General features: G+C 37.8%; 1 protein-coding gene across 3 annotated transcripts in view; it reads right to left on the bottom strand.

The window, feature by feature from the left end:
* The window catches only part of LOC117417116 (ubiquitin carboxyl-terminal hydrolase 13-like), a 35,260-nt gene extending 24,477 nt beyond the window's left edge, over positions 1–10,783 (bottom strand). For all 3 annotated transcript variants that reach the window (XM_034028930.3, XM_034028932.3, XM_034028933.3), the window contains exons 1-5: positions 10,608–10,783; positions 6,872–6,997; positions 4,468–4,528; positions 1,910–2,031; positions 673–815 (exon numbers count right to left, since the gene is read on the bottom strand). In XM_034028930.3, the coding sequence (XP_033884821.2) occupies positions 673–815; positions 1,910–2,031; positions 4,468–4,528; positions 6,872–6,997; positions 10,608–10,718 (563 nt within the window). In that variant the 5' untranslated portion in view covers positions 10,719–10,783. The remainder of the gene's footprint in view (positions 1–672; positions 816–1,909; positions 2,032–4,467; positions 4,529–6,871; positions 6,998–10,607) is intronic.
* Positions 10,784–13,176: the final 2,393 nt, after the last annotated feature.

Raw genomic sequence — 13,176 nt, 5'->3', positions numbered from 1 at the left:
TAAACAGCAACAGCAAACTGCTTCCACAAAGCATTCCCTAAAAAGTGACTAACAGCATTGCGCTTGTTTAGTACATTTCACCCGAGACTTCCGACTCGTTTGCAACTGGTTTGTGACTATTGCCACAGGCGCAACACTTCAGTACATCTACCTCTAAATTTCTAAAAAAAAAAATGCTGACACCGAGTTATGACAGGATGCATTCTTGGTACTGCCAGATAGATGTTCTTCAATATGTTTCAATATTAATAGTTGTATATATGATGTGAATAACAGTAAATGTAATGCCTAAATTTTTTTTTTTTAAAAGTCTGTCAAATGTATGTCAAATAAACATAATTAATAATGAAATATTATTTACAAATTTTAACCTAATAAAACCTAATAATTATTTTGATGGCATCTCTATTGTATGTGTTAATGACACAAATTAAACTGGCTGGTTAATTATTTATCCAGCTATTTATAAGAAGAGTTTTCAGTGTGTTAGTATTAGCCAAGAGAAATGAGCTTACCAAAGCAAGAACCCGAGAGATAGCAACGATTAATGCAAATGCTACAGCTATCACTTAGCTGAACACTATAAAATATAAAACCCGAGATTCTGAGACTAATGGGAACTCTGAATATTTAGTGACCCTTGCCTCTGCCCCACACCGTGTGTTACAGTACCTGGGTGGTATTCTGACCCCGTTGTCCAGCTGTCTTAAGCCGCTGGCGTGTTTCGAGACCTGAATTTCATCATCCCACGAATCAGGCTCCTGCCTTCTGTAGGGAGATTTGGCATTGAGTATCGCGTCACACGCTATAGTCACCTGGGGAGAGCAGAGTCAAACATTTCAGTGAAACCAAGCTGGCTATTCAGGGACTGGCTTCGATACAAAGGTGTACGATTCAGAACTGATTTCAATCCTAGCACCTCAATAAGCATCTTGGGTGTCTCACTTCATTCACAGCTGTTTACTGTTGCAGAAACAGGCTAACCTTTAGCCAACTTATGAGTTAGCCCATTTAATAATATGTGTAGCTGCGACCACTACTGGCCAATACAGTGCAAATTTGGTGCTATGGTGCTACGTTCAGTTTTCAAGAAAACTGGTTATGAACTGCACACTTTCCCCCTAGAGGGAGCTGTTCTGCCTTCTAGGAGTGGGATCGACTGGTGAATCTCACTTCACAATGAAGAATTCCTCTACCAATGTATTTACCAGTAGTGTACTAAAATATTCCAAACATTGTACTATAATTTGAAAGGGCTGTTCTGATTCTTTTCTGTTGTTTGACGTCAGTAATTGAGGAAGTGGTTTTCAAGTATATTTGTACTCATGTTTAAAGAAAGCTCTGCACCACTAGTCAGACTCCCATGCCACACATGCAGTTCACATGATTAAACTCTTTGCTCACCTGGGAATGTGGCCCACTCTGAATGTCATCTGCCTGTTAACTTCATTAAATTGTTTTACTCAATAATAGAGACACACACGTCACATGAACCCATCACCTTGGATACTCGAAAATGCCAATTCGATGTTTTTTTTTTGTTTTTTTTTCAGTTTACTTTAAAAGCAGAAAGTGTTACAGAGTTCAAGGTATCCAACAGCTGATGAGACCATTTGGCAGGAACTTTATCCAGCAAGCTAAGTGATACACCACATGTGGTTCAAGTAATTATTTGATTGGTTCAAGCCAGGTGAACAGAGGGACACATGGTTAGAGATAGAAAGACAAACAGTGGTATTATATTTCATTTCAAAATTTGCTGTGATATTTATAATGTAACTTTTGTATTCCTTTGTTCAGTTAAAATCCCTTTTCAGCTGTTCCACTGCGTACCTGCATGCATCTTTAATATAACCTTCAGCAAACCTTGGCATGCATGATAATGGAGCATTAGCACACACTCACTGACCAGTGCAGGCAACTCTTCAATATTTGGTAAGGGGATCTCATAGTGGTCTGGAAATATGACAAGCCTGGCTTCGTCTTCGTATTCGTAATCGTCCCCATTAAAGTCGCAGTTCAGGTCTAAATCTGAAAAAAAGTAAGATTTAGTGCGTCTTTCAGATATATCAAGGTGCCCCGTTGCATAGCCTGTAGACATTACAACAAAAGAAATCCCTGAACATCGGGGAAGAACAATGTGCATGGATCAGATTAAATTGGATCAGATTACTGCCATGTACCAAGCTAATAAAAATAGAGGGACTTGTTGGGGCAATAAACATGTCCTTTCTTAAGATTAGTGATAAGAATCATATAGAATGAACGAGAACCATTTTATTTTGAGTCTAAACCCATAAGGAGGCTGTGTGGTCCAGTGGTTAAAGAAAAGGGCTTGTAACCAGGAGGTCCTCGGTTCAAATCCCCCCTCAGCCACTGACTCATTGTGTGACCATGAACAAGTCACTTAACCTCCTTTCGGGTCTTTCGGGTGAGACGTAGTTGTAAGTGACTCTACAGCTGATGCATAGTTCACACACCCTAGTCTTTGTAAGTCGTCTTGGATAAAGGCATCTGCTAAATAAACAAATAATACTTTATGAACCCAAATGCTTCTGGATCTGCCTTCATGTAGTTGTGGCCTTGTCCAGAAGAAAGTCACAACCCTGTACACTCATCGTCCTGCTAAGTATGAAACAATATTTACACTGACGTCTTAGTCACCGTTTCTAAGAAACACAACCCAGTATGACATCTTGCTTATGAGCTTTGGATTAACATTAAAACACCTAAAAGGAATTCAACTCTCAAAAACAGCTAAAGCTGTGTCATGATCACAGTTAAGCAGGCCTGGTCATCGGATAGGCACGGGGGGGTGTTTTAGGGGGAAGGCAGCCCTGATATAAAATACCCACTCTTCCTAAAGGAGAAAGAAGCCACGTTGTTAATTTGAGCTACAGTCAGCAGGGTGAACGCCATCTGTCCCAGCAGAGACGTCACCCAACCAACAGTAAAAGTGTGTCAGTCAGGCCTGACGGAAACCAGCAGATGTGGGCACAAGCTCCAGGCCCACCACTGTAAACCAACTCCCACAGGCGGGGAGGAGAGAGCAGGCCTTGAGGCCAGACTGGGCATGCTCCACTTTAGATTTAGAACAGTTACTAACTGAATATACAGATAAATGAGTTATAATTAGATCCTGCCAGGGAGGGAGGAACTGCTTCACCACATGGGAATCCAGCACTCTCTGGACAGCAGCAGACAAGAGGTGACTTATCATCTGGTCCAGCCACACACATGATAGAGCCACCTGTTGTGTACAAACACAAGTCCATTTAGAAAAAGTTATATATCGTACCACTCAACTGAACAGAAAACTTGTACATGTGTGGCAAATGTATGCTAGAAATATAGTGTGCGAGTCATTCCGCTGAACAGTTTAGTTAGCTAAATAGATCCAAAGGCCACTAATTTGTACAGAATTCAGCCATTCTGATCACTCTAAAGCCTGTACAAGCCTATAGTAGAATTATGTGGTGTAGCTAGATAACCAAAAGAATGGAGGTTTTTAAAATGGGTTTCAGGGTACATATTCTACACACAATACATCACGATAGCAGTATATCAATCTTAGCCAATTAGAGCTTTCTATTCCATGAGTGAATATATGTCTGTTAACCCTCTGAGTGGTTGTGCGCGCAAAAGCTAGGAAAGTGTAAACTAATCAGAATCTTTACAGCCAGACGACTCTAAGCTGGCTTAGGTCAGAATTGTAAGTGTAAACACAGTAGGCGTGTAACTGAAAAATGGAGACACCTAATTAAATATTAGATTTAACATAGATTTTTTTTCTGATTTCCATGTGATTGACAAAAAAAAACAGAAAAGCTGGCAGAGCCTAGATGCACTGTAACCATGACAACGCTCGCGTGACAACAATATAAAACCTTAAAGAACTACAGCTTAAGTACATCTAAGTAATTTGCTCAGTATTTTCTAGTTTTAACTATTATGTATTCTAACTAAATTAATTTTAACAGAGGCTATTTTGTTTCTTTGACAGTTCTAGCTACACAAGAGCTTAAAATATCATGTCTTTACTTTCACTGCATTACACAGATTTGAATGGCAAAAACCCTGTATCCCTAGCTGAGTGTTTAAACAGCCCAGCGCACTGCTTCTCAGCTCTCTGTATCCCTATGGCTGTGAGCATGGTCGTAACTAGCTAGGTCATGTCCTCGGTTGTTTTTTTGCATTATAAATGCTTATGCTCATGTAAAAATTCTGTTAACGTATAAAAAGACGCCTTAATTTTCTCTTTTGGTTTGCCGTGTGACATTTGGAGTTTGAATAGTAAATACCAAGAAGTCATATAAATATTGCCAGCTATAGCTTTAAACCTAAGATTGACCTCGGTAGAATGTCAGCTCTGGTTGTTACTGAGATTCTGACATCCTCAAGGGATTAAGGAAGGCCAATACCAAGTTTTGTCAGTTTAATGGGGTTAGTGGTAGTAGAAAAACTCACCTAAAAATACTTTTCCATTTCTTCTCTGTGGTATAGCCCCCCCAGAGGCACCTGTGGCTTTCTGTGAATTCAAAACAAACATGATTTACATTTAGAAATGAACAAAATTAAGCAACATACATTTTTTTTTGTTGTTGTGATAGCAAAGATCTTGAAACATGTCTGCCCAATAGATTAGCAAATGAACGGACGTCAATCACATCAAACACTCGCATTGCTTGGGACTTAGCTATGTTTTCAATCCAACTCATTCACTTCTCTATTATTTACATGGATAAATCCACCCGCTATCGCATTAAGTATAAAAACCTCATGCATAATTAACAGGTTTTATGGTGTTTCAATGAAGAACTGTGTTCAAAACAAACACATTATTATACTGTAGTATTTTGTGCAAAACAAAACAAAATAAAACAATGAGCACCGTGCATAGCGCAGATGGTGGCAACAGAGGAGCTGAAAGGTCAAAAGATTGGCATTTTGAAATGAGGAAATGAAAAACTGGACAGTCACCTAGAATTCCACATCCAATAGTCCAAAGGTATTCAGAGAGAACTGCAAACATCATACAGATACCAAAGTAAAAAGCCACATAACAATGGTATCTGAAGCCGACTTATTCCCATCCATTTCACCAGTTTCAATGTGGAGGAGCAAAGGGAAAACACCACAAATGTGTCACAAAGCTGCAGCTCAAGCAAGCGAAAGGCACATTAAGTTGTCAAGTTGTCGATGCGACATGTTAATGAATGATGGATGTGTCTGGTCTGGCAGCTATGCCTGTGTCCAGAACTAAGATGGGAACATCCTGGGTGTTTGAGCATCCATCCTGGGTACTGGAAAGAAGTCAATCCAACGTCTTGAACTGCACAGTGAGAGACTCAGTTTTCGAAAAGCTCTGGAAATAATTCCAAGTGACAGGGGAATATCAGCTACATTCATAGAACACCCTTCTTAAGACCATGGAAGAGTTTACTTAGCAGTCTGGAAAACAAGGCCAAGCATTTAAAATGCTTAACGCCATAGTCTTATCAAAAACAAATTCCAATGATATTTGTAAATTCAGCAAACATATTACCGAAGCCAAGCATATCCAATGCAATTGGACACTCCTGTAATAAATACATAGGTCAGTTAAAGTTAAAAGTTATTTTTGAGATGGTAAAAGTAGAAATGGTCTGATGCAGTCCAGAAACATTTACCCAAGAAGAAAGGTGCATTGGACACCCAAGGCCTAGCAAACCGAACGCTTCAAAAAGCCTGAGTCATGCTGTTAACCATAAGGGGCACATAGTTTCTGTATATCAGAAAATGGCACTTTTTCAAAAGCTAGGGTGTGGGACAGAGAAGATCACTTACTGTTTGTGGAATAAGCAAGAATATCAAACTAAACTGTACCCTGTCTTCAACAACAATCTTGTTTTAACATAAAACGCAATGAAAGCTAGCCCAAGCTGACTTTCCTCCCTAACCCTGCTGGAGTGCAAAGGGCCAAGCAACGCTCCCTGGTGTTCCCAGTCAAGACCGTGAAGCCTGAACATCACGGCATATCAAACTAGAGTAAAGCAAAACCAGCAAGGAAAGAGCTAAAGGGTTTTCATCACAACAGAATGCAGCTTCTATAAATTTCATGAATATAACCAAGCCTTTCTTGGGCAGGTTGTTAAAAGAAAATGAGCACATACTGCATGTCACTTTAGTTATATCTAGAATGTCCATATACCTTTCTGATTAGGGGTTGGTTAATTTTAAAATGTTGTAATGCCGGAAGTAATCCAGACAGCTGCATGATCAGCATCTCTGTCAATAACACACTGCTAGTGGATTCCTGGTTTAGTGTCAACACATTGAGAAACTGAGGGGGTAATGCTGGGGCATTAATACTAGTTCCCTTATGAGAGAAACTCCGGAAACCAGATTCAGGCATTGAGATGCAGAAGGATTTGTCCTGATATTAAACACATAAGGGACTATATCTTTTAGGCTTTTACATGCAACAGGGATGGACATTATATTCCTACCGCTTAGCAGCTTCATCCATTCCAGTTTTTAATACATGCGTGATTAGCCACAGTGTATAGACAGAAAACTCAAGTACTGTATGTCTTATTAAAAACCAGGTAAAACCAGGATTGGATCAAACTGTACTGTACAATATAATTGCCTGAAAGTAGAATATAACTATAACACTTTATATTATATTTACTATTCTATGAGTAAAACATTTTTTATCTTGAAATGTTTGGTCTAAAATTTAAAAATGAATAATTGTTAATAGTTTTATTCTTTTTTTTCTGGGCACTGTTTAAACCTTAAATAATGTTCTTCAAATCTTCCTAAAGTTTTGTGAACATGGACCAAACAGTTCAAATTGAAATAAAAGGATGGTTGCTGTTTTGCTCACCTCTTTGAAGTTGCGTTTCAGATGCATGTACACACACTGGCCTGTTTTTCGATAGTGTCTTTCAACATGTTCCCGTCCAAATCCTAAAAAAGTGTTCATGCACACATACAGGCCACCTTCTGATTCCTAGGAGACAGGAAAAGGTTATGTTAATCTTTGTGAATCATTTTTTTATTTAGATTTCAAACAAACAAGTACAAAAACAACAACAAAAATGATACACACATACATACAAACATGCATACATACATACATACATAAATATGTCACTAACAAACATAAATCCATAAAGTCTGGTAACAATACAGCAGTCTTATACCTTTAGACACAGGGTCAACTGAACACATCAAAGTAAATAAATACAGAAAAGTGAACAACAATAACTTATGAAGCACAGCATCTCTATCATCAAGAGGTTTACAAAAAATAAAAAATATTAAGGACTGTATCTCTTTAGGCCAAGACTGGGCACGAGATAATTATAAACCTTTGAGCAGAGCAGCACCATCTGTTTTGGTCACCCAACCTCCTTGAATAAAACAACAATGCCTATCTAAACACTATAATAAAGTGGGGGTACCTGCTGGGCCAAGGTGATTGTTAAAGGAGAAAGCTTCTGAGCTCAATATACCATATAATAATGTTCTCCCATGTACTGTATTAGCAAAATCACTACACCATTAGAAGTATCTTTAGGTTTTATCCACCAAATAACATTTCTGTCCCAATGCCAAACAACACAAAATGTAAAAAGAGGTTAACTCAAAGTGTTTTAGCACTGGAAAACGTTTATCTGCAACAAACATGGAGCATTAAGGTGATGTAATGCACTGCACATTGAAATATGTTTTTGGTTAAAAACCCAGGATGTTTTTTGTCGTTTTGCAGTGATGCACTGTACAGGTTTTATAGAACATGAGATTGTGTTTTTAACAGTGGCAAAACACAAACTAAAATGAGTTCACAACACAACAGGCTGCTATTTTATGTGTCTTACTTTGTTATTAAAATATTGAAACCATTGTTATCCCTACAGGAGTGTACTAAAGAGGTTCAGTACTGTTTTACAAAGTTTTAGGAAGATTACATTTGAACAACTAATTTAATCTTTTCAGTCTTAATAAATAAAAATGGGAAAAGAAAAATACATTGGTTTATTTGATTAGTTTAGCAATCAGCTGTTTCGAGTATCTTTACTGTACTGCTAGAGTGTTCTACAGGTTTTTTAAGTAAAAACAAAAGCAGTATTTTCAGCTTCAATGGTGGCCATTTGAAACATGGTATAACAGTAATATGATCAGTGACATTAGTATAGTTCTACGTGATGTATTGTTAAATCTAACTATTTTAGTTCAACTATATTTTTCTAATAGGTTTATGGGGTATCCCCGAATGGCACTTGATCTATGAAAACCCTGTGCTCTAATGGCTACGAGTGACTAACTACTTTCCCTTTCTCACCCTGAGGGGGGATTACCCTCTCAGTCACCTCATTTATAAAGATAAATATCCTCCTTCAAAAATCTGTGTTTCCTGGCTGCTTTCCGATGAGGACATTTCTAGTAAAAACAAAACTAAGAAACACTTCTAATCCACAGATTTCCAGTGTATGTAAAGATGTACTATATACTGTATCGATTTATGCATATTAAAATCTAACAACTTTTGAATTAACGCATTACTAATTTATCTCTTTACTTAATCTACATTTGTGCATCAACTGAATATTTTCCTGAAACATTAAAAAAATATATATTATATATTATATATAAGGCAAGGTATATATTATATATAAGGCATTTGTGCACTACAATGCTCAATATTGACGAGGTGCTGACCAGCATAAGGTAATTACACGCAACAAGAAGTGAAGTCTCTACTGAAAAACAAAAGTTCAGAATTCTTTCAGCCAGACTACCAGTTTAAACGGCTTACCAAAAGGTTTTCGTAGAGACATTCATGGTCGCACTCTCGTCATTTTTCTTTAAAAGGATTAATTACTTAACTCCTGCTCATTTATTTTCTTAATAAAATGTATTTTATTTTATTTATCTTTATGAATTTAAAACCATGACTGTAACAAATAAATAATATATATATATAGTTTATTTCTTAGAAGACGTATATATATCAAGAACTCCACTTATCAATAACTCCAGTGAAAAAAATTGAAATAATACTTACAAATGTTTTACGCAGTATAACATGGTAAAGATATAGGAAAGTGTAGTAAAAGCTTAGTGAAAGCATGGCAAAGCATAGTATATGCTTTACCATACTACTAGATGGCATGGTAAACTGCACAAGGACCTATAAAAGTACCATGGTTACCTTTTATAAGGAGAAAGGGGAAGCTGATGTGCAGTATTGGGAGTGGTGTGACTTAATATGAAAATCATATCCCATCCCATAATACTTTTTGTTAAAAAGAAAATTGGACCTAGTGGTACAGTAAACAAAATACAACACGTGGCTAAATTAATAAATGCTGGTGTATGTTTTAACTAGGCTACCTCTTAGTCCACAAAGCCTGTGAAACCCCAGTTTGTTTGTTTGTTTTTTTTTGACAGGTTCATGCTATTAAATGATCAATGAAATTCGAATTTTAAACCTTTTTTGTACTTTGAAATAGGCATAAAAACTTGTGACAGCCCTGTGCTAAAGTAGCCTTCTGACACATGAGCTGCAGAAGGTTCTAAGATAAAAATAACCCGTCTTCAAGCGGACATGATGTGAAGCAGACAGCTGAGTCACCTATAAGCACGTTTCTATACGGATTAATAATAATATAAATACATGTACTAAAAACAGGACTTTATTATTGTCATTTAAAAAATAAAAAGATGCCAAAGTTGATAACGCGTAAAACAATGTACGTCTCTTCCACTTTCTGAATTAACTTTTCAGGGTTTCTGGCTTACATTTCTGAAATTCTGTAACAGCTGTAATCAGTCGGCGTGACACTCAACATCAACAGCAACGAATAGATAAATGGGCCAAATATCTCCTATTTTAATGTTTTATACTGTTTAATATTACAGTTAAAATTAACTGAACTAAATACTGGGGGGGGGGGGGGAGGGGGGGGGCAACGCTTAAGAAACTGGGAACTGTACACAGTAGCTTAATATATTCATTGCTGCTGGATTCATTATCAAGGTCCAGGGTTTCAAATGTGGCCGTATTAAAATACAGTAATAATAATAATAGTAATACCATGCTTACTTTTGCTCTTACTGCTGCTTGTAGAAAAGGCATAGAACCATCCACCGTTATGTCAACAATTAAGATCATGAATACACTTTCAAAATGAGTTCCACTTGTAGTTGACAACACATAAAACACGCACAGTGGAGATGACTTGTGTAAGTAGATGACTTGTAAGTAGAAAGATGTTTTACTGCTGCAAGAACATCATGCGGCTATCATTTTGAAATACGACTGCTCAGCTTACACAATTCATGGAGTCGCATAACTTTACGTTATGCGACAAGAGCAGTGAAAGAAAAGAAAACACTGCAGCCTAAGGAAAACCTAAACCAGATTAATTTCCACCGCGCATCGAAACGCGATGTAAACATCTTTTCTAAAGGCTGTTGCTCAAATTCAAAGAGAATGGAACTCCCCTCCGCTCCCATCGCCAAAAAAACTGCGCAGCTATTCACGACGTGTTAATCTAACGTACACATGTTTTCAAGCTACACGAATACCTGCTAAAATAAAAGGAAGGACTTACTGGAGAATCGTAGGAAAAGGCACATTCACTCTTGAATACCCTGTCCCCTATTCTAGGGACTCTGATCGTGGGCATAAAAGGGACTAGCAGCTCCCCCAGGTCTGCAGCCATCTTCGCATTGCTGTTTCCAGCCCACAACGCTGCTGAGAGAGTCCACAGTGCAGGCAATCAGACAGGCGAGCTGAGAGGATGCTATTTATAAATCACACAGACCCGACATTCCTACAGGGATCCGGGACCGTGACGTTTCCAAACAGAAGGTGGGGAGGGAAATTAAAAAATTATCTTAAATGTATCTTCTTTTTTTAGTATGTAAAACAAAACACAAAATGAAATTGTAATGGAGGTACCAGTAAAAGCACAAGTTAATAGTGCGGTTTCTAATAAAAAATAGCATATATGGGTCTTCATATACTCTTAAGATAGGCACATACAGTAGATGTATGATAAAACTGAAACGTCAGTACGTTATTGTTATTATTATTATTATTATTATTATTATTATTATTATTATTATTATTATTATGTAATGAAAGTCGTTCTTGGATATTCTGTAGCACGACGTTTGTCAATTGTACAGCTTTTTTTTTACAATTGCAAAAACATTACAGATTGTGTTGTACTGTATTGGAAAGTAAAGTTTCAGTCAGTTTAAAATTAATTTTAAAACATGCTATTATGTAGTATTTTTCAGATAGTAATTTGAACATTTATGTATTTATTTATCTATGTTTGGCATAATTCCTAATACATCTAATCTATACCAGTTTTCACTAATCTATTTTATTAGGCATATATTCATTAAGATTTTGGATAACACTTAAGATCACATTTTCCCACACCTCTGCCCATATGTTTCTGCAGCTGTTCCATAGAAGTAGGTCTATTTGCTTCTTCTTCCAAAGCCATAGTGTTCCCTGACACGCTCAGCAAGTTCAAACCAGGAGGACAGGCAACTACTGGCAGCTGTTCGATTTCTTTTCTTGTCATCAGTCATGATGGTGTGTCTATAGCATTTGGTGACCATTTCTATCAGCAAGTCATGCATCATCAAGGAATTGTTGCATGATGGAATAAGTTTTTGTTTTCCTAGAAAAATTTAAATGGTTAAAATTTAACTATTCAGAATCTTTTCAGAATGAAGACTTGAGTGTTCAACAATTAACTTGACACACCTAACTGAATATTGACACTCAAGTGCTGAATATGGCTGCAAGAAACTACATTTTAGTTGTACCAGAACTTGGTTGTGGGATTAAAACTTTTCAATATGCCCAGTTTGCAACTTTTTCTGAGTTGACAAAACCAAATACTTCTCAAGTATGATGAGCACTGTACCATTTCAGTTTAGAATGCAGCCAGCACAGAGGTGACATTGGTTTTATGTTGGGAAATATTTTTAAGAAAAATAAAAAACTGAAATATCTTGCTTGCATAAGTATTCAACCCCCACACATTAATATTTGGTAGAGCCACCTTTCGCTGCAATAACAGCTTTAAGTCTTTTGGGGTAAGTATGTAACAGCTTTGCACACAGTGTCGTTTGGTGATTTTGGCCCATTCTTCTTGGCAGATTTGCTCCAGGTTGTTCAGGTTGGTTGGACGATGCTTGTGGACCGCAATTTTCAAATTGATTCTCAATAGGATTGAGATCAGGACTTTGACTGGGCCACTGTAGGACATTCACCTTTTTGTTCTTGAGCCACTCCAATGTTGCTTTGGCCTTGTGCTTGGGATCATTGTCCTGCTGAAAGGTGAATTTCCTCCCAAGCTTCAGCTTTTTAGTGAACTGAAGCAGGTTCTCTTGCAGTATTTCCCTGTATTTTGCTCCATCCATTCTTCCTTCAATTTTAACAAGATGCCCAGTCCCTGCTGATGAGAAGCATCCCCACAGCATGATGCTGCCACCACCATACTTCACTGTAGGGATGGTGTGTCTTGAGGCATGGGCAGTGTTAGGTTTCCACCACACATAGCGCTTTCAGTTTTGGCCAAAAAGCTCTATCTTGGTCTCATCTGACCACAAAACCTTTTCCCACATCGCAGCTGGGTCACTCTCATGCTTTCTGGCAAACTCCAGACGTGCTTTCAGATGGTACTTTTTGAGTAACGGCTTCTTTCTTGCCACCCTCCCATACAGGCCACTGTTATGCAGAGCTCTTGATATGGTTGACTGGTGCACCATTACTCCACTCCCAGCCACTGAACTCTGTAGCTCCTTAAAAGTGATTGTTGGCCTCTCACGTCTCCCTCTTGTTTGAGGACTGAGTTTTGAGGGACGGCCTTTTCTTGGCAGTGCCTGGGTGGTGTGATGCAGCTTCCACTTCCTGATTATTGATCCAACTGTGCTCACTGGGATATCCAAACACTTGGGTATTATTTTGTACCCTTTTCCTAATCTATGCATTTGTATTACTTTATCTCTAACTTCTGTAGAATGCTCTTTGGTCTTTATTTTCCTTCAGATTCACAGCCTGATCAATGATCCTTCAACAGTGGGGATTTTATCCAGAAAATGTGACAGCAACTTTAATGGTTCACAGGTGGAAGCCAGTGGTAAGGTAATTGT

Source organism: Acipenser ruthenus, chromosome 12, assembly GCF_902713425.1.
Source record: "Acipenser ruthenus chromosome 12, fAciRut3.2 maternal haplotype, whole genome shotgun sequence".
NCBI lineage: Eukaryota > Metazoa > Chordata > Actinopteri > Acipenseriformes > Acipenseridae > Acipenser > Acipenser ruthenus.
Note: the sequence above shows the minus strand (reverse complement) of the source record. Positions and strands in the feature narration are given on the sequence as shown.